General features: G+C 40.9%; 1 protein-coding gene across 17 annotated transcripts in view; it reads left to right on the forward strand.

Moving 5' to 3' along the window:
- The window catches only part of NCOA1 (nuclear receptor coactivator 1), a 631,796-nt gene that overhangs the window by 288,266 nt on the left and 320,425 nt on the right, over nucleotides 1–23,105 (forward strand). For all 17 annotated transcript variants that reach the window (XR_004538963.1, XR_004538966.1, XR_004538965.1 and 14 more), the window contains one exon: nucleotides 12,247–13,693. Coding sequence is in view for 13 of the 17 variants with exons in the window: in XM_033939863.1 (XP_033795754.1) it covers nucleotides 12,247–13,693 (1,447 nt within the window). In the remaining 4 variants the exon portion in view is untranslated. The remainder of the gene's footprint in view (nucleotides 1–12,246; nucleotides 13,694–23,105) is intronic.

A 23,105-nucleotide genomic window follows, 5' to 3' on the forward strand; every position in this document is an offset into this window, starting at 1 on the left:
CGAGTGTCTGGTCTGGAATCTTCACACTCTATGCAAGGAGTCGAGTCTTTGCGAGTGTCTGGTCTGGAATCTTCACACTCTATGCAAGGAGTCGAGTCTTTGCGAGTGTCTGGTCTGGAATCTTCACACTCTATGCAAGGAGTCGAGTCTTTGCGATTGTCTGGTCTGGAATCTTCACACTCTATGCAAGGAGTCGAGTCTTTGCGATTGTCTGGTCTGGAATCTTCACACTCTATGCAAGGAGTCGAGTCTTTGGGAGTGCTTTGAGATACCTCGATCCAAACCACTGAGTCTATGGGGTCTCGTCTTCGATCTACAGCTTCCAGCCCTTTATCCTTACATCAGGCATTGCCCGTTTCAAGGCATAGGACGAAGTCTCCTCGACTTCGAACATGACCTGCTTCCAGACAGCACTCTCATCGCAGGTCGAGGCATTCATCGAGACACAGGTCTTCGTCAAAGGAGAAACCTTCCACATCCAGGCGTTCCAGCTCTTCAAGGCCTCCAACTCCTCGATCGAGGACACCAATAGCAGAACCTGAGGGCTCCACTTCTTCCAGTGCCTCTCCCAGTCTGCTTATTTGCTGGGATATCAATACTCCAGAGAGGCCTCGCCTTTATTCTCCACTCGAGGCGCATTGAGGTCATCCAGCCCCGCTCGAGGCCATGCACTTGCAGATCAATTGTCCTTTTTCCTCCTTCCTCCGTCAAATGGCTGAGGACCTGGATTTTAACTTGGACTCTGGTTCTAAGTACTCTAAGGAGTATTTAGAGGAAATGGGTTTGCCTCGACCTCCTGCGGTGTCTCTCAAACTTCCTCTTAACAGGCTTCTTTCTCAGACTTTCAAACGGAACCTGGAGACTCCTTATTCCATTCCTGCTGTTCCAGGCAAGTTGGAATTGAGGTATAGAACTGTTCATTGCAAGGGTTTTGAGAACTCACAACTATCTCATCAGTCCCTTCTTGTGGAATCTTCTTTAAAGAGGAGTCATCCTTCCAGGGTCTATGCTACCGTCCCTCCTGGTTGAGAGGGCAGGACCATGGACAAGTTTGGCTGTCGTCTTTATCAAAATTCGATGATGGCCTCCAGGGTTTTGAATTATAATTTCATCTTTACTGCTTATTTCAAGTATTTTATTGAAATACTCCCTGGTTTTACTAACGACCTTGCTCAACACAGGCTTTTAGAGTTCCAGCAAGTCATTGCTACATTGGCACAACTCAGGTTGCACCTTCTTCAGTCATCTTATGATGCCTTAGACCTTTCCTCGAGGGTCACTGCTTTCTCAGTAGGGATGCATCGCCTTGCCTGTCTTCGCATTATTGATATGGACCCCAACATTCAGGATCGTCTGGCCAATATTCCTTGTGACGGCAATGACCTCTTTGATGAATCTATAGAGGCCACCACCAAGAAGTTGTCAGCATGAGAATCTTTTGCTTCCATAGTCAGATCAAAGCATAAGCTGGCTCCTTCCAAACCTTCTCGACCTCTTCCATCCTATTAGAGGCGTTATCCTCCGAGAGCAGCTCCTTATAATCGAGCACCTCCTAAGAAACCTCTTCGTCGCCTCTTCATCACATCTACTCTCTGTGGGAGACCCCTCAGATAGACCTCTTTTCGTCTCCCCACAACAACAAATTGCTTCAATTCTGCTCAAGGATATACTCTCCTCACCGCATGGAGGCGGATGCTTTTCTTCTGGAATGGACGAACAAGTTTCTGTATGCGTTCCCTCCATTCCCTTTGATTCTCAAAACTCTTGTCAAGCTCAAGAACGATCATGCCACCATGATTCTAATAGCTCCTCGGTGGCCTAGGCAACCCTGGTTCCCCCTTCTTCTTCAACTCAGCAACAGGGAGCCATACCTTCTACCAGTTTTTCCATCTCTGCTTACAGAGTCAAGGATCTCTACTTCATCCCAACCTGCAGTCTCTACACTTGACAGCTTGGTACCTCTCAACATAACTCCTCTTCAGTTTTCTCAGCCTGTTCGGGACATTTTAGAGGCTTCCAGAAAACCTGCCACTAGACAATGCTACCACCAAAAATGGACTGGATTTTCAACGTGGTGCATCTCACACAACAAGGAGCCTCAAGCTACCTCCTTGTCTTCTGTCTTAGATTATCTTCTGCACTTATCTACCTCTGGCGTCAAGTCTACATCCATTCGAGTTCATCTTAGTGCAATTGCTGCTTTCCATCAGCCTATCAAAGGGAAACCCCTTTCTACTCATCCTGTGGTTTCCAGATTTATGAAAGGTCTTTTCGATGTCAAACCACCTTTCAAATCGTCTCCAGTGGTTTGGGATCTCAATGTTGTTCTTGCTCAATTGATGAAGCCTCCTTTTGAACCAATGACTACGGCTCATCTCAAATACCTCAATTGGAAAGTGGTGTTTCTCATTGCTCTCACATCTGCTTGAAGAGTCAGTGAGCTGCAAGATTTAGTTTCTGATCCACCTTTCACAGTTTTCCATCATGACAAGGTGGTCCTCTGTACTCATCGTAAATTCTTACCTAAAGTGGTTTCAGAATTTCATCTCAATCAATCCATTGTACTTCCAGTGTTTTTTCCAAGACCTCATTCTCATCCTGGAGAATCAGCTCTTCATACCCTGGACTGTAAACATGCTTTGGCCTTCTACTGAGAACGCACCAAACCACAGAGATCTGCTCCTCAACTTTTTGTCTCATTTGATCCAAACAAGTTGGAACATCTGATTTCTAAATGTACCATCTTCAACTGGATGGCTGCTTGTATCTCTTTCTACTATGCTCAGGCTGGACTGCATCTACAGAGTCGAGTCACAGCCCACAAAGTCAAAGCCATGATGGCTTCAGTAGCTTTCCTTAGATCCACTCCTATTGAGGAAATATGCAAAGCTGCCACCTGGTACTCGTTTCATACTTTCACCTCTCATTATTGTCTGGATATTTTCTCCAGACGGAATGGCCATTTTGGCCAGGCAGTATTACAAAATTTATTCTTCTAAATTGCCAACACTCCCACCATCCCATTCTGGTTAGCTTGGATGTCACCCACATGTGAAAATAGGCTGCCTGCTTGTCTTGGGATAAAGCACAGTTACTTACCATAACAGGTATTATCCAGGGACAGCAGGCAGCTATTCTCATAACCCACCCACCTCTCCTGGTTGGCTTCTCTGCTAGCTATCTGAACTGAGGAGATGCTCCCTGTGCTGGTCGGGAAGGCACTCGTACATGCCCGGTGCAGCAGACTCGAAACTTCTGAGTTTCTTCAAGCAAGTCTGCTTGCGAGGCTGTCCGCATCCGGGATTCGTGGATGACGTCACCCACATGTGAGAATAGCTGCCTGCTGTCCCTGGATAACACCTGTTATGGTAAGTAACTGTGCTTTTTCGGCCCTCATGCAGGTTCCGCCAGATTTTCATGGGTTCTTCTGCCCAGAGATCTTCCCAAGAGTACAGACCATGCTATACCAACTCCAGACGAAGGCAGGCTTCGGTTCTCGTACCAGTCCAATTTCCAAGAAGTCTCAGTGATGCCAGGATTCCAGCTGCACCTCCTCACATTGGAGGCCAGTTGTCTGCGATTTATCAGGAATGGGAACAGACCTCATCGGACCAATGGATACTGGACATCATTTGAGAGGGACACAAGATAGACTTCCTTTATATATCTCCCCCCCTTAGATTTATTTCTAGATTCTCTAACTGGAAGGTCAAAAAAAGCATCAAAGGTCCGAGGGAAACTGCAGTGGCTCAAAGACATTCAGGCCGTAGAGCCAGTCCCCGAAAGTGAATTGGGTTCCATTAGATACTCCTTTTAGTTCATCATGCCAAATAAATGCTCAGAGGACTGGAAACCCATTCAAGATCTCAAGGTAGTCAGTGCTTTTCTGATAATTCCATGCTTTTGAATGGAAACAGTACGATTGGTCATCACAACAATGACTTGGGGGGGGGGGGTGGAATTTTTAGTATCTCTGGATCTGACAAGCTTATCTTCATATTCCCATATTCTCGAGGTACCGGAAGTATTTGAGATTTCATAGTCTCCAGAAACATTTCCAGTTTTCAGCCCTTCCCTTTGGGCTAGTAACGGCCCCCTACACTTTCACTAAAGTGATAAAGGTCGTAGCTGGAGAATGCGGGTCCAAGTTCATTCCTATTTGGTCCAAATTCATTCCTATCTGATTCTATCTGGTCGAAGTTCATTCCTATTTGAACTGGCTATTTAGGACGCGGTCCCAGCTGGAGTGCAAGCAGGCAATGGAAACAGTGGTATCTGTGCTGCAGCACTTGGGCCAAATTGTCAGTTTCAAGAAGAGTCTGCTAATATCATCTCAAACATTGGAATATCTGGGAGTTCAGTTTGTCACGATCCAAGGTCGTGTTTTTCTTCTTGAGCCATGCAGACAAAAGCTCCAGAAACAGATCAGGGATCTCAGTATTCCTGAGCCCTACTGCCTGCCATTACCTTTAAGTATTGGGGTCCGTGTCAGACTCCCTGGAGGGTGTGCCCTGGGCCAGGGTGCACATACGACCTCTACAGGAGTCCCTCCTGTCTCAAGTGGTCCCCTCAGTGTCATCCTTTCAGATGCCACTCCCATGGACGGAACTATCACAGAGCAGTCTGTGCTGGTGGATTCAGGGAGAAGCCCTAGTGAAGCGCATGTCCCTTCGAATCACAGAGTGGATTACTCTCTTGACTGATGCCAGTCTTTCTGGCAGGGATTCTCATATCCAGGGTCGGTGGACTCCTCATCAAAAGGGTTAGTTGAACAACCATCTAGAGCTTTGAGCCATAAGGCTAGCATTGAGAGCTCTCAAAAACACCCTAGAAGGAAAAGTGGTAAGGGTGTTTTCCGACAACACCACTGCAGGTAGCATATGTGAATAAGCAGGGAGGGGGCACCAGAAGTGCTCACATGAATCAGGAGGCACAGATGCTGTTCTGGTGGGCAGAAGTGCACCTTTATGGCTCTCTCTGCAGCTCATGTGGTTGGAGTAGAAAATGTGCAACCAGACTTTCTTGGTTGCCAAGCCCTGGATCCGGGAGAGTTGTCTCTCTCACAAAGGATATTTCATCTCATGCGTCATTGGGGAAGACCAGCGATGGACTTGATGGCTTCAGCCAAGAACCCGAAAGTCAAGCGTTGAAGAACAGAACCAGATATCTTGATGACTTCCACCCACTTAATTTCTTCAAAAGATTTCCAATATAGGTCTCCCCATATTATATTTTGGGGTTTTTCTGTAGATTCCAAAACAGGTGAAAATTGAGCTTTAATATCTTGGACTTTTTTTTTACGAAGTAACACACTAATTCTAGAGCAGATGGGGTGTTTTTCTAAAGGAGCATTTGTTATATGTTTGGTGTTACTTATTCTCTTACTAATTTAAATAATTTTTTAGTGCCACCAACATTTGTTCCTATAAGTTTAGAATAGTAATCCTTTCTTGTTTCTGTCAATTTTCTTTTGTATACAGAGATTTTTTTTCCTCCATATCGGGGAAAATTTTATAACAAGTGCTTAAATTTAGGCGTCGATAGGTGCCCTGCCAACACCTAAGTAATTGAAAAATACAGTCAGAAACGGCAGTGTTGAAGCACATACCAACACCTAAATAAAAGGTGGCTGAAATGGCTGCTTGAATCGCAGCTAGGTAGCCACTTTAGGCTGTGGAATGCCAAAGTAGGCAGGGCCAACACCGGAAATGGCGTTAGGTGGGCTAAAACGGCTACCCAGCCACGATTCATGCCACGATAGTTTGTTGAAATTTAGGCCTGGGAAACCCTGGCCTGCATTTCAGCCACCTATTTTTGCCACTAGACTGCAGCAGCCAATCGTGGCAGAGGAATTCCCCCCTCCCCCATTAGCTGAGCAGCAGGAACTCCCCAAAGCCGTGATTCTGTAACCAGCACCCAAGTTGGATTGTCTGTCAGTCATTCGAGGGCACTGGTTTCAGAATTGCAGCTTTGGGGGGAGTTCCTGTTGCTCAGCTGATGGGGAGGGGGGAGAGTTCCCATGCCACGATCGGCTTAACGGCCATGGCAAGGAACCTCTGAACCCTACTGCAAGTCGTCTGGCAGAAAGGATGTCCAATCCCTCCTGCTGGCACCCTCTCCATACACCCCACCCCCCAAAACCCACTCAGACTCCCCCATGGTACCTTTTTCTGGAAGGCTGGCCAGAGGGATGCCCATGGGAGGGGCCTTAGGTGCCTGGACCAATCAGGGCCTTAGACCCTTCCCCAGTGCATCCCAGAAGGGGAAGGCCTGCCATTCTGAAGAGGCGGGCCTGCCAGCCAGAGGGAGTGGGCATCCCTCTGGCCGGCCTTCCAGAAAAAGGTACAGGGAGGGTCTGGGGTGTTTCGGGCGGTGGGATGTTTGGGGGGATGCCATCAGGAGGGTTCACAACTCTCCAATACTTTACCCAACCTCCAAAATATCCAGCGTTCCCCTCCGAGGAATTACAAATTGTTAAACATACTCTCATATATTTCAAATGTGACAAAATGTGGCCTCAAGTACTCCACCCTTAGTAGTGTTCAATATCAGTGGGAATACCGGTGTTTTCATTCCTCATTGGCTCACATTCTTTTTTTTGCGATTATTTAAGTAAACTTTTTTAAAACTTTTTTATCCACCGTGCTCTTTTTAGAAGTTTCCTTGAGATTATTCTATTTAAAAATGTTCAAATAAGTTATATACTTAGCTTATCATGCTACTGGGTTACATGATCCGACATGTTTTGCAACAATTTGCTTTATCAAGGATCCCCCTGTAAAATATTAAAAAGAGTTTTCAATGCTTTATATCATACTAAACAAACTCAACCCAAACTCCTAATACCTTCCACCTTATCACACTAACCCCCGTCAGTGCTTACCAGAGCCATTGTGTCCACCATCTTACTCAAAGTTTTTTGCAAGATGTGGGTGGCTCACTTAAGAGATCCTTTTATAGTACTTCCTCCAGTGACTAACGCTCCTCCCCCATAGAGGAACTAGATCAATGTGGCCCATTCGACCTCAGAATTTAGGCCGTTTGGAGCCACCGTACCCAATCGGTGAATCCAACCCTGCTCTTTAAAGTTTAAAACTTGTTCCATATTACCTTCCATCCCTTCCTCCACTGATTCAATCACACGCCATTTCATATCATCAACTGTGTTCTGCTTACGTGTCCAATGGTGTACCAATGGTGCTTGCTCATTCTGGATAACTATACGAGATTTATGCTCGTTCAATTTGGTTTTCACTGTCCTACTGGTGCGTCCTAAATATATCAATAAACAGGGGCAAACAATTGCATATATTACCCCTGTAGTATTGCAGTTGGTGTTACTTTTTGCCTTGATGGTATATCCCTTATTGGGAACTACCCAAGTGCTACCCTCTATAGTTTTATTGCACAATTGACATCGGCCACAGCCGGTGTGTAAGGTAAGTATCTTCCCCCCTATTACTACTCTTATTGAGATGTAGCCTTTGACCTATCGTCTTACCCCTGGTGTAAGCTACCATCGGAAATTGTTTCATTGGGGGGTATAGATCCAGGACATGCCAGTACTTCCTCATGATCTGAATAAATTGTCCTGCTGTTGGAGAATATGGGATAACACATACTAGACTATCCTGAGCATTCTCCTCCTCCTCCTCCTCCTCTTCTCTTTCATGTAATAAGAGTTCACACTGTGCAAAGCGTGCTCTCAAAAATACCAATCTAATGGACTTCTTAGGGTAACCCCGTTGTCGAAAACGCTTCTCCAGTGACCTGGCAAGGATTTTGTATTCGTCAAGGGTGGAACACAACCTGCATATTCTTAAAAATTGACTGACTGGCAGGTTGAACTTCAATTTATAGGGGTGAAAACTGTCAAAATGTAAAAAGGTGTTCCTCGTGACTAGTTTTCTATAAAGCGTGGTAGAAAAACCCCCATCACCCAAGTATATGGACAGATCCAAAAATTCAATACATTCATGGCTGGAGATCATAGTAAACTGGACTTGTCTATTTAATTTAATTTTAATTTAATTCTTATATACCGCTAATAACCGTGAGGTTTCTAAGCGGTTTACAAAAATGAATGCATTAAAAGATACAATAAATAAAAATAAATAAGATAGGTACTTGGAAATTCCCTAACTGTCCCAAAGGCTCACAATCTAACTAAAGTACCCGAAGAGACAATTTAAGAAAAATAAAGATAAAATATAAAGACAGAGATAGAGATAGAAATGAATATTCCACCAAGTAATGAATAAATAAATTTAAAGATATAATTAAAAATAAATAAGTAAAATAAATAAAAAATAGAGATAAAAAATAAGTATCAAGAGAAATAAAAAATATATATTTAAAGTATTCTCCCCTGCTGGATCGGGGGAGCGGTGTAACTGTGATCAGGTGCCCTAGCATTTATATATTCAACAAATTCCAACACCTCGTGATGGGTGCCTTGCCACAAAAAGAATGTCATCCAAAAATCTGGTCCATAATAATACCTTTTTAAAGTATTCTGTAGTATATATATGCTGTTCCTCATATTTAGCCATAAAGAGGGTGGCCACCGAAGGCGCCAAAGTTGCCTCCATGGCCACCCCCTGGACTTGTTTATAAAAGTCCCCTTGATATTGAAAATAATTTTCACAAATGATCAATTCGGCCAACTTCATGAGAAACTCAGTAGATATATGTTGGGGAATAGTTCTATTGTCAAGGGTGGAGAGAATGACCTCAAGAGCCCGGTCCTGTGGAATTTGAGTGTATAGGGATGTGACATCTAATGTCACCATCCATAATTCTTGGGCCAGAATCATCACTGATTGTAATGTACGCAAAAAATGCGAAGTGTCTTTCAAGTAAGATTTAACCTTAGCAGCTTCTTTGTTTAGAAAAACATCAATGAATTTAGATAGGGGTTCCAGTATTGTCTAATATTGACGATGGGCCTCCTGGGTGAATTATAGAGGGTTTTATGTACCTTCGGAACAAACCGAATAGTGGGGGTTCTTGGATATCTTTCAATAAGAAACACAAGTTCTTTTTTGTGATTATCCCTTGTTTATAGTGGTCATCTACCCATTGTGTGATGTTCTGTTATAACCTTTCTAAGGGGTTGCTCCCCAATGGTTCATAAGCCACTCTATCCTGTAACTGTCTTCTTGCCTCTTGATCATAATCTTTCATGTCCATAATAATCGTCCCTCCCCCCTTGTCTGCTTTAGTTATCATAATGTCCTTATTTACTAGGTCCAACATGCCTTGATATTGTGACCATGTGATATTGGCTTTATAGTCTTTAGAAACATAGAAAATGACGGCAGAAAAGGGCCAAAGCCCATCAAGTCTGCCCACACTAATGACCCACTCCCCTAACTTTACCCTCCTAGATATCCCATAGCCCATCAAGTCTGCCTGCTCTGATTGCCCTCCCCCAATTTACCCTCTTAGAGATCCCACATGTGCATCCCATTTTTTCTTAAAATCTGGCACGCTATTGGCCTCAATCACCTGCATTGGAAGTTCATTCCAATGATCAACCACTCTTTCGGTGAAGAAATACTTCCTGGTGTCACCATGAAATTTCCTGCCCCTGATTTTTAGTGGATGCCTTCTTGTTGCCGAGGGTCCTTTAAGAAAGAAAATATCATCTTCCTCCTTGATACGACCGGTGGTCTCACCCTTGATACGACCGGAGGTCTCACCCTCTTCAATCATTTGTACTTCTCTGAACACCAAATCCCTAAAGGTTTGAATAACCAGATTCATTGGTCCGGAGGGACACCATCTAGATGGAGCTTTGCAAATGGACCCCCCATCTTCTTCCATGTCCAGGATCTCGTCCTGGAGATTGTCAAGTTTCTCTTCCTCATGTTCCTCCTCAGACTCAACCATTGGCTGGTAAAAGAAAACTTTTAGTTGCAACTTCCTGATGAATGTATAGAAAGCAATCATTAATCTAAAGAAATCAGTGGGCGAAGATACCACAAAACCCAAACCCAATTCAAGTAGGGCTAGCTGGTCCGTCGAGACATAAGAAGAGAGGTTAATCACTGATAAGTCTGTTTCGATTGGGTCCTGGCATTCCCTTGGACCCCTGTTTGGCCTCTGCCCCTCTGTGGTTGGCAACCTCTCCCCCTCGTTCGCGTATTCCTGGATGTATCTTCCCCATCCCACGATGGTTTAGTGGACGAGGTGTCGCTGAACTCATCACTATATCCAACTGTGTCGGCAGATGAGCTATCAAATGCTACTTTTTTCCTTGATCCTCCCGGTGTAGGTCTTTTATTCCAAGAATAAACCTTATCGGTCTGATAATCTCTCTCATCTTTCCTCAACTTCCTAATTTTAGTTTGTTTAATGTCCTCCCGGAATTGTGTCAGGGTTTTCTGTAGTTCCTCCCGTTGTTTTTTATAATCATCCTGTTCCATGTGTTCTTTAAGTGTCAATTCCACCATTCCAACTTTCTTGCATAGTTCTTTTTCAATTGCCAACGTTGTTTCCACTAATAAAATCATCAAATCTCTTGAACAACGGTTAAGTATTGCAGTCCATTTATCTTGAAAAGATTTGTCTGTAGTAACCATCTTAGGTTCCTTCAAGATACGGAGCCCTCGGGGGATTCAGGCATCCCTCTTGCCAGGGATGTTAAGGAGTTGCTGGCGGAAGAGAGTGGGCATCCCTCCTATCGGGGATGTTGCGGGTAGTGACAGCAGGAGGGAGTGGGTATCCCTCCTGCTGCAGACAGTGGTGGTGGAGGGAAGGAGTGGGGTTTGGGGATTCCCTGCAGCAGCTGCTCAGCCAATCGCAGCAGGTGAATTCCCTCCTCCCCATCAGCTGAGCGGCAGGGACTCCCCAAAGCTGTGATTCTGTAACCGATGCCCTAGAATGATTGGCAGGCAATCTGACTTGGGCGCCGGGACTCACGAGATCTGGCGGCAGCCATTCAGGGAGTGGCTCAGTGCCTGCCTGGTACACCACTGGGCTGTGAGAACTCAGGCAGCCATTCAGGGAGGGAGGGGCTCAGCACAGGGCAGGAGCGCGGAAAGCTCGCTCCTGCCTGATACACCGCTGGACCACCAGAGATTCAAAAAGTCAAAAAATGTATGGGGGAGGGAGGAAAGAGGGAGGTAAAAAAAATTGTTAGTCGGCCAGGACAGAAGATAGGATTTTGAATGTTTCTGTATTGATACGCTGTCGAGTGCTATAAAACATGGCTGATATGAAGGACCTGTTGTTGTTTGTATATGTGCTTTATGTTTTTCTTATTTTATATGATTGTCTTTTGTAAATCTGCCTAGTTATAAGAAGTTAAGACATCTTTTAAATAAATAAATCCCTCCTGTCCCGGCCTACCACTGAACCACCAGGTCATATGGCAGGCTTGATGGAGGCCTGCAGGACATCGGGAGAGAGGTGGGACAGGGTGCAGAGTCTGGCAGGGAGGGATGGGGACAAGGTGGAAAGCCGGGTAAGGAGTGGGGACAGGATGGAGAGCCTGGGAGTAAGCTGGGTGCAGAACCTGGCAGAGCAGGTAGGGGGACAGGGTGCAGATCCTGGCAGGGAGTGAGGGGGGCTGAGTGTAGGTCCTTGCAGGGGATGGAGTGAGGGATGGGGGTGGCAGGGCGCATGAATATTAATCCCCCTCCATGTCTTATATTCGAGTCAACCTTTTTTCCTCCTTTTTTTTGCTACCTATCTCAACTTTGGAGTGATTATCCCCTAGTCAAAGGTATATGGAACTTAGAAAGGTCATTGTAGCATATGAATTAGAGATGTACGGACAGAGCGAGGCTTTTGGTTTTTGTTGTTTTAGAAAGCTCTAAAAGATTTTGTTTACCAAGGGCAAATACATGACCTGTGAGCTACTATTTTTGGAAAAGATCTGTTACAAATAGGCAATTTTACTATAGCGAAGAAATTTGTTTACATCTTGCTGATATAGCTTCCTCTATCAAACCATAACATAACACAGAGCTTGCCAAGTTACAGTGGTCTGCAGCAAGTCAGATTTCAGCATATTTACCAGTGAGCACTGTAGGCTTGTGTGTCCTTATCACAGAATGCATTTGATTTTTCTCTCTCAGTAATATTTATTCAATGTTCTTTGTGTGCATTGTGTTACTACTGCTTCTGAAGGATTGAATGAGCTTAATTTCATTGCTGCATAATTAAATGTTTTTTTGTGAAAGCTTAAAATTATCAATACAATTTTACTTCTGTTTTGTTTTGGGTTTTTTTCTCTAGGGACCAGAATCCACTTTCTCCTCAAGAAAATACTATTTCTGGAATGACACTATCCCGCCTAAATTCCTCTATAAATCCTAACAGTTCCCCAGCTCAAGCTATGACCTTTCCATCTACTACCTCCCTATCCAATAGCAACAGCCTGACAACTACAGTAAACCAGCAACCAGGCCCTGGCCTGCACAGCATCAGCAACTCTGTCAGCCAGACAAGCTATGGATGTTCACCTGGAAATCAGCTAGGAGCCAGTGTTGCCTTAAACCAGGGACAGACTGGTCCCCAGAATAGTAATCACCATGTAAACCTCAATTCCCCCATGAGTAGTCCAAGAATAAGCCCACCACAGTTCATGTCTCCAAGGTCTCGGGGCAGCCCAGGATTGTTAACAAGGCCTAGAGTATCAAGCAATCCCTTTTCTCCTCCTTTGTCTACCATGCACTCTCCAGTAGGCATGACTAGTAGTGGCTGTAACATGTCAGGAGGTGGCAGATCATTTTTAAATTCACCATTAAATTCCATGCAAGGGCTCAGTGATGGTCCCAGTGCCCCAAATGGATTCTCCACTACCACTTCTCCAGTAGGTTTGGCAAGCAGTGGATGCAGCAACAATAACAGATCTTTTTCAAATACCCCATTGAATTCTTTGCAAGGACTTAATGAAGGACCTGGTACATCTTTGGGGTTTTCATCATCTCCTGTTCTGCGACAGACAAGCTCACAGAACTCACCTGGAAGGCTAAGTATGCAGCCAATGAAAATGGAACAAAAAGACACCAAGGAAATTGCATCAATTTTAAGTGAAATGATTCAGTCTGACAATAGCTCTAGTGATGGTAAGTCACTGGATTCAGGCCTACTGCATAGCACTGACAGACTCTCTGAAGGGGATAGTAGAAACTCTCCAGCTACTCCCAGCCACAAATTGGTGCAGCTTTTGGCTACAACTGCAGAGCAACAGTTGCGGCATGCAGATGCAGACACTAGTTGTAGAGATGTATTATCTTGCACGGGTACCTCGCATTCAGGGTCTAGTAACCTTTCAAATAATTCATGCCCCTCCTCTCACAGCTCTCTGACCGAACGTCACAAAATCTTACATCGGCTTTTACAAGAAGGCAGTCCTTCTGATATCAGCACTTTGTCTTTGGAACAAGACAGAAAGGATAGTGGGACAGTGTCTGCCTCAGCCCCAAGTCAAACACCAATGAGCACCCCTGAGATAAAACCAGAGCCAGAGACAGCAAAGAAAAAGGAAACTAAGGACCATCAGCTCTTGCGCTACCTTTTAGACAAAGATGAGAAGGAGCTAGGAGCAACACCTAGTCTGTCTCTGGAGGATGTAAAAGTGAAAGTGGAAAAGACTGAACAAATGGACCCATGCCATCCAACACCAACCCCGCTGCCCAAGTCTGTTCAGGAAGAAGTAAAGTTAGAGTGTCAGAATCAGGTAGGTGTTCTAACTTTTTTTTTTTTTTTTTTTAGAAAAGGCAATGTATTGATGAAATTCTAAACAAAATAATTGAATTAAAGATAAAAGAGAAATAATTAATTCATTAAGATGAGAGTTTATTTATTGAATATAAATTAATATAAATTGAATATAAATTAAAATGGAATTGAGTCATATGTGCAGGGATATTTTAAGATTAATTGAATCTAATTACAAGTCATATTAACAATTAATAATTAAGATTATTTATTCACAATAAATATATAAAATGAATTTAAAATAGGTAGTTGAATAATATAAAGTCATATAATGGTGTCGGTCATGTTAAAAATTGGAATAGATTGTCAGAACAATTTAATTAAAATGGAGTATGATTTCTAAGTTATAATTTAAGAAGTCAAGGTGGTAATATAATTATATACATTTGGAAAAGATATTAGAGAAATAAATATATTCATAAGTGTTTTTTTTTCTTATCAATTGAACATAGGGATTGCAGAGATTATTTAACTAAGTGAGTTAAAGAAATAATAAGTTATAAATGTTTAGTCAATGTTTGTATGGATATTTTATTCTACCTGTTATAGATTATTGATATATTAATTTATAATCAATTATTCAATTTCAATATGATTTACAGGATTTGATTTATATGATTTGATTAAACTGGAATTTCTTTTAAGATAGTTTTTTTTGGGGGGAGCTTTGGGATTTTGCTTCTCATAAATACTTCCAAGCAGTCAATATTATTATGGTGGGGAGGGAGGGAAGGGAAAGGGAGTATATGGGCTAGGGAAAGATACATTCATTGTCTATTGGAGGGAAATGAAGGTGTATTTTGGGTTGGGGGAGGGGGTAAGGATAGGGAAAGGAGGGTTTGGGAAAGAAAAATTTAATTTTCAAAATTTCAAAATCTGGGTAATGATGTCTATTCATATTAATTTAAATAAATCTAAATATTTATATTGGATTACGTATATGGAAATAAAAATTTATAATTGAGATTAAACTTTATTCATTAAATGTTAATGACCTTAACCATCAAATAAAAAGAAAAAAAATGTTTGCCTTCTTGAAATAATAAAATGCTGATATATATTATATACAAGAGACGCACCTTTCAATGCTAGAGTCAAAAAAGCTGGAAGGGGGTTGGGTAAAACAGTGTTTTTTCGCCCCTGCAATTGGGAAAAAAGCTGGGGTTGCCATACTAGTAAATAAAAAATGTTCAGCTAATTTTCAATTGATTGATTCTGATCTCTTGGGTAGGTGGGTACATGTGAAAATGAGCATGGGAAATAATACCCTGGAATTGTTTAATGTGTATGCCCCAAATACGAATCAAAGTGAATTTTTTAAGAAGTTACAACAATTATTACTCCCACTGGCTGCTACTAATTTAGTGGTGGCTGGAGATTTCAATGCTGTGATGGATCCATTAATAGATAAAAAACTAAGTAAAATTATGAAATCCTTAGGGTTAGATAATCTGGTACAATCTTGTGATTTGAAAGATATATGGCAGATACTTCATTTTAATGAACGGGAATTTTCTTTTTGCTCGCAAGTTCACAAGTCTTTTTCAAGATTAGATTATATTTTTGTCTCAAATATAATAGTACAACAAGTGACAAAAGCCTCCATAGATCCTTTCATTTTGTCTGATCATAGTGGTGTATGGGTCAAATTTAAGTTAGATGAGCAAGATTATAGCAGGTCTGTATGGAGATTCGATAATACATTGATTGCGGTTTCAAATTTTCTTGAAAAATTTAAATTAAAAATGATTGAATTTTTTCAAATTAATACTTCAGAAGAAATTACCATAGAAACAATATGGGATGCATTTAAGGCTACCATGAGAGGAAATATTATTTCATACTCGGCATATATCAGAAAACAACTTAAAAAACAATTTTCTGATTTGGAGAAAGAAATTAAACATTTGGAAACTAAATTAGTTGATAAATGGGAGCAAAATACTTTACAGGTTTTATTAAAAGGAAAATATAATGAGATATCTTCAAAATTTATAAGGAAAGATTTGTTTTCCCAACAAACAATGTATTAAGGAATTTCAAATAACGCGGGAAGATTTTTTGGCAAACTATCTTAAAGCAAAGAAAAGAAGGACAAAAATTATTGCAATAAAGGATGAGAAAGGAGTTACACATACTCAAATTGGAAATATCTTAAGTCAATTTCTAAATTTTTATAAAGACCTATATTCTTCTGAGCCTAATGAAGATAGGAAAAAAGATGGTTTAGAATTTTTGAATCTAATTATTGGACCGAAGGTTCCTGAACATATAAAAAGAAGTTTGGAAGAGCTATATCACTAAAAGAATTAGAAACAGCGTTGAAATCTCTTAGAGCTGGATCTGCTCCAGGTGGTGATGGTTTCAAAGTAGAGTTTTATAAATAATTTCAAATTACCTTATTACCTCATTTATTAAATTTATATCAGTACCAACTAACTAAAGGTTGTATTACAGGTACTATGGCAGAATCATTAACAATCGTTTTGCCAAAGCCAAACAGAGATCCCACTTTGGTTTCAAACTACAGGCCTATCTCGTTAATCAATGTTGATGGTAAACTTCTAGCTAAGACATTGGCTTTACGCTTAGCTAAGGCTCTCCCTTTTATTATTGACATGCACCAAACGGGATTTGTTGCCAAGAGACATTCCTCTAATAATACCAGATTGGCTTTTCATATGTTAAATTTAACAAAAGCCATGAAAGATCCGGCTTTCTCTGTCTCTTTGGATGCAGAGAAAGCCTTTGATCGGGCTGAGTTGACTTTTATGTATCAAGCATTAGATTGGTTTGGTATAGGTTTGGGATTTATACAAATGATTCAGACGTCGTATAGCTCCCCTGCTGCAAGATTGTATATTAATAATAATTTATCAGAGCGTTTTAATTTGCAGAGGGGGGTTAGACAAGGCTGTCCATTATCTCCTTTGCTTTTTGATATTGTATTAGAACCCTTATTATTAGCCATTCAACAAGCAAAGGGGATACAGGGTATTCCCCGTACAGATTGGGAATATAAAGTTTCTGCATATGCAGATGATATACTGCTTTATTTGAGAAATCCAGAAATTACCATTCCATGCTTGCTAGAGTTGATAGAGAAATTTGGAAAATTCTCAGGATACAAGATAAATTGGAGTAAGTCAGAAATTCTTCCACTTAATGTGCATTGTACTAAAGGCTTATTTGATTCATTCTCATTTATATGGAAAGAAGATGGATTAAAATATTTAGGTATTAGAATAAAAAATACACTAGAGGACACAATGAAAGAGAATGAAAAATTTTTATTAAAAAAGTAACAGAAATGTGTGAACAATGGAATCTCTTACATCTTTCTTGGTGGGGGAGAGTCCAAACTATTAAAATGATAATTTTGTGGTTTGTTATCAAATGAGTTTTGTTATCAAATGTGGTTTGTTATCAAATGAGTATGATACCAGTTTTTTTTCAAGGGTCCTTTTATAAAAAGCTAAATGGTATTTTTACAAAATTTCTTTGGCTGGGTAAAATGCCTAGAATTGCTTTAGTATCTTTACAAAAACCAATTGCGGAGGGTGGGGTAAATTTTCCAAACTTTTATAGGTATCATCAAGCCTATATTTTACGCCAGGGTATGTATTGGAACTCCTTTCAGGACCTAGAATGGAACAACTTCATAAAACTCTACAATAAATATACGAAATCAAACTGCATCCTAGATCCCTGCCCACCCAACATAATGAAAGCAGCCCCTTTAGACTTTAAGATAACACTATGGACTCATATGTCCAACAACTTCAAAAACGGAAAATTCCTATCAAAAAATGGTCACATTATAATCACCCCAATCCCAAAAAATCATAAAATACCACTAACCTCAGCAATCAACTATAGACCAGTAGCATCCATCCCATTTTTTGTAAAAATAATGGAAGGCTTGGTACAAACCCAACTGATGGACTACCTAGATCGGTTCTCACTACTACATGAAACCCAGTCAGGTTTCAGACCTCTGTTCAGCACTGAGACGGTGATAGCAGCAATATTAGAATACTTACGTAACTTATTTAGTAAGGGCCACAAAGCCTTAGTGATGCAATTCGACATGAGCTCAGCCTTCGACTTGGTACATCACAAAAAACTACTACAATGCTTAGATTCAATCGGCATCGGAGGCAAAGTGCTGAACTGGTTCCGAGGTTTCCTTATGACCCGCACCTATCAAGTTCGCTTCAACTACAATCTCTCTAAAACATGGAGAAACCCATCAGGCGTTCCACAAGGGTCCCCACTATCCCCACTACTCTTCAACGTCTACATAGCTTCACTAGGCACAAAGCTAACCCAGCAAGGCATAAAAGTATTCAGCTACGCAGACGACTTCACAATCATAATCCCATTTACAGCATCCCCCTCCGAAATCACACCAACAGCAACTGAAGCGCTAAACACGATGGATCAATGGACCACAGATTTCAAACTGAAGCTCAATTCAGAAAAAACTAAATTCTTCATAGCCTCGCCACACGCACAGAACACGACAATATCATTACACATTAACAATCTAAACTACCCCATTCAACCAACGATGAAGATTCTAGGAGTAATACTAGACCAAGGACTAACCATGAAGGACCACATAAACTCCTTAATCAAAAGAGGGTTTTTCACTCTCTGGAAACTTAAGTCCATTAAGGCGTACTTCCACACTTCAGCTTTTAGAATTCTAGTACAATCCCTAATACTAAATCACCTGGACTACTGCAATATCACCCATCTGACAATCCCCCAGAAGCAAATGCAAAGACTACAACTGATACAAAATGCAGCAGTCAGGATGATCTTCGGGCTGAAGAAGTCCGATCACATAACCCCTTCCTACCGACTCCTACACTGGCTACCGATGGAGGCGCGCACGAAGTTCAAGCTAGGATGTCTCTGCTTCAAGGTACTAAATGGTCTAGCCCCAAAATACATTACAGACCTCTTCTCATTCCCAACCAACAGACATGAAAGAAAAACACACATGAAATTTATCTCCCCACCGGCTAGAGGGTGCAAATATAAGAGACACCATCAACAACTGCTATCATATCAAGCTGCCATATGGGGTAAAGACCTAGAAAAACTAATTGCGCACACAAACAACTATGAAGAATTCAGAAAACACCTAAAAACTTACCTATTCTTGAAATACCTAGGTAACGAACCGGAACATCAACCCCCCTCGTAACATCACCACACACCTGAACTTGCAACTGTTAACCCCAAACCCCTAATCACTAAACATGAACACTATACGAACTTACGGAATATTTCTACTTCTGTGTAAACAACTTGGCGCTTCCTGGCCTTGCAACACACAAACTGACGTTAACATTACTAATGTTATCAGATGTACAATGCTATACTCTTTAAGTAGTTGTACGAGATATACACTGCTATACTCTCTAATTCGCTGTATGAAAACTTCTCTTGATTGTATTTACAGTTTAGTTTATTGTAAACCGCTATACTCTCTAATTCGCTGTATGTAAAACTTCTCTTGATTGTATTTACAGTTTAGTTTATTGTAAACCGCCTAGAAGTCGCAAGATTACAGGCGGGATATAAGAATAAAGTTATTATTATTATTATTATTATTGGGTCCTCCCAGAGCTTATGGAAAATACCCCGGATTGGTTGTATTTGGAATGGCGACTCTTGTTTCCTCTAAATTTATCTCATGTTCTCAGTATTAAGATGCCTAGGAAATATAAAGAGAACAGAATATTGATGGATACATGGAAAACATTGCTATATGTTAGTAATTTAACACCTAACCCAATAAATAAATCAACAAATCAATCTATTTGGATAAACTCCAAGATTCAAATTGGCGGATTTAAAATCGTTTGGAAGCATTGGATTATTGCAGGTATATGGACTTTAAATGATGTTATTTCAAATGGTAAACTGCTTGATTTTTCACAGTTGCAACATAAATATGGTCTTAATAAATCACAAAGTTTTAGATGGTTGCAACTGAAGCAGGCTATTCAGGAGGGGTTCCCTGAATGGAAAAATCTCAATAATCAGTATAGTCTGGAGTTCTTATGCTTTCAGGCGGATTTCTTGGGACACCAATCCGCACAGTGGTATAAATTGATATCTGGATTTATGAATAAAAAACCAAGGACTGGACTTAAAGACATTTGGAGCATTGAGATTAAGCATCAAATTTCTGCGTCTCAATGGCCACAGATTTGGTCTTGGAGAATGAGATGCAGTGTCTGCATCTATGAGACAAACTTGGTTCTTTTTGTTACATAGAGCACTTTGGACCCCAGTTTGATTACAAAAGTTAGATAGCTCTAAGTCTAATAGATGCTGGCATTGTAATCTCGAAGCAGGGACCCTAGATTATTTGATATTTTATTGTCCCTGTATCATGGCCTTTTGGAAATCAATTTGGTTTCAAATAAATTCTTTATTAGAAAACCATGTAGTATTATCATATGATACAATTCTGTTTGGTATGTCAATGAGAACAAAATGTCAAATTTCATCAAGCAATAATAAACTTCTATTGATTATGACAGGAGTCACCATGCAACATATCACCAGTAACTGGAAAAATTAAAATAATCTTAGCTATACATTCTGGTGGAATTCGTTGTGCCACATTTACAAAATGAAAAGAACAATTGCTATACAGAAAGGGAATTATAATAATTTTAAAAAGATTTGGGGGCCATTGACAAATTATTGTAATGATTAGACATCATTTTCCACTGACAATATATTTATACATAGGGGGGAGGGGGAAGGGGAGGGGGAGAGGGGATGGTATAAAGTTCTATTGAAGGTTTAATCAATAGATAAGAATACAATATTTATATGATATTTTTGATTGAAATTTTTGTAGGAAGGGTGGGTGGGGAGGGAATAAATTTATGTACTTACGATGACAATAGAAAGAAATTCAAGTGATGTGTAAAAGTTTTAAATGATGTAATATTGTGTACTTGTTGTAAGATGAAAAATAAATAAAGAATTTGAGGGGAAAAAAATTATAATTGAATTGAAATTGGCTGAACTAAAGACAGTACAAAACTAGTCTCTTTGTAGATTAAAGTAATAATTCTGGTTAACTGAGTATTCTTAACTGGTGTTGCACTGTTTAAGCTTGGCAATGGAAGGGCTCTTTTACTGACAAAAGAGATTTAGCTTGGATAGTGCAGCAATACACATGTTCTTGCTTAAGTGCTATCATTGTGTCTGTCATCCTCCTGATGCAATGTCATTTATTATTTTTGATATTTCCAAATACAAAAATCAAATAAAATTCAACATATTAAATTGGTTAAAATAACTCCATTGGCTTCTTGTGGGTTGTAGGTTACATTTGAAAACCCTCTGCTTTGCTTGAAATTCTTTTGGCTCTGGAAGAATAGGTTTTAAAGCTTGATGATGATGATAATGGAGAGGCAGGGAGTGTTTGGGTCTTCCAAAAATAAAGTTCCTCTTGGTTTGGGAGGGCTATTTACACAAGTACTGAAAACACAGTTTATTCTGAATAAGAAATGGTGCAACTTTGTGATGGAGACTGGGGAGAAAGGATGGAAGAATAGCAAAATGATCACATGGACCTGGCATTCTAAGAAGGCTCGACTTGGTTTACAGCAATTAAATAAACAGGGAATTATTTACAAATGATAAATAGAAGATAATAGCAAAATTTCAAAGAATTAGTTTTCAAAATGATTGGCAAATAGAGTAGTTTTTAAAGATTTACGGAAAAAATCCTTTAGCATCATATCTCAGGACACAAATCATCCTGTCATCATTATCACTTGTCCTATTGCATCCCAAGAGTAAGTCCCGGTTACAATAAAGTGCTCTTTTTTTTTTTTTTTTTTGTTCAATTTGTTTATTGAGTAATGAGAAATAATAGAAAAAATGAACATCATGTAACTATAACAGTATACAGAAGCTTGGCACTATGTGCATATATGTTATACAAAATAAAAAATATCAGAAATGTATGTGTTACAAAAAACATCAAATAATTAAAGAGATTGTAGTATTTGTCAATGGGTGTCCATATATTATGGGTTGAAGTTCTGGAGGGAAATCGTCTCTTGTTCATAGCATGCTCTCGTATTGTTTGTATAAACAGATTGAGTACCACCAGAGAATTTAATAGGGAAGCTGATTTCCAGTTTTGTAGGATTTGCTGTACGCCAACTGACAGCAGAATATCTGTCAGTTGCAGTTCACAGGAAGTTAGTAAAGCATGGATGGAGAGAGCACATTATAATTATATCAAAAGATAAATCTGCAGTACAATTTGAAACAATTCTTATGAAGGCCCATATTTGTGTCCAAAAGGGTAGAATCTGGGGGCATTCATAAATCATGTGGGATAAAGTGCCTTTAACTTTTAAACAATGTTGGGGAGTTGGGGAGTCGGCGGGGCAAGAGGGCTTGGGCTCCCTTTTGCCCCGATCGTGTTGGGGGTGCCGCGGTTGGCTGGGGCAAGAGGGCTTGAGCTCCCTCTTGCCCCGATCGTGTCGGGGGTGCCGCGGTTGGCTGGGGCAAGAGGGCTTGAGCTCCCTCTTGCCCCGATCGTGTCGGGGAGTCGGCGGGGCAAGAGGGCTTGATGTCAGAGAAAGGGCGGGACGCCGGAAGAAGCAGCGGAAGGCGCAGAGCTCACAGAAGGGCCGGGACCGCCAAGAGGAAGCAGCAGGACACTGGTAGGAGTTCTACATGATGGGGGGGGGGGGGTCAGGAGGCTGTGGGGGTGCGAGCGGTCCTTCAGGTTGGGGGTGCGGGTGCGGATGGGAGTGCGTGCGAGCGGTCCTTCGGGGTGGGGGTGCGAGTGGTCCTGCGGGGGGGGGGGGGTGAATCGGACATCGGGGGGGGAACTATGTAAAAAAAATTTTGTACAACGCGCAAGGGTATGCGCGGTTTGTAAAAACCACGTATAACGCGAGCGTTATATGCGAGAAAATACGGTATGTGATCTCAAATAATTAGAAACTTTTCCTTTTGATACAATGATTGAGCCCATTGACATTAAAAGTTATTAAATGCAAACTGTTCATATAGTGCAACCATCATATCAGTATTTAGATTATAGAAGAAGAATATCTGGGTGAAGAAATATGCAATTATACAGTATAACAGGAATTTTAACATAGAATAGTACCAAAGCTTCTCAAACTGTAGGAAACAACAAAATGTCAAGACTTTAAAAGGCAAACTGTGCCAGAGAAATTACATTTTATAAACAAAGAGAAAAGATCGGGTGGGATTAAAGCCTCATTGGGTGGCCTCCGTGCACAATGGAGCCTCCCAGGCGGTGCGAGTTTGAGAAAAGATACTGTGGTAAGTATACACAG

The sequence above is a fragment of the Geotrypetes seraphini genome, chromosome 3 (assembly GCF_902459505.1).
Source record: "Geotrypetes seraphini chromosome 3, aGeoSer1.1, whole genome shotgun sequence".
NCBI classification, from domain to species: domain Eukaryota; kingdom Metazoa; phylum Chordata; class Amphibia; order Gymnophiona; family Dermophiidae; genus Geotrypetes; species Geotrypetes seraphini.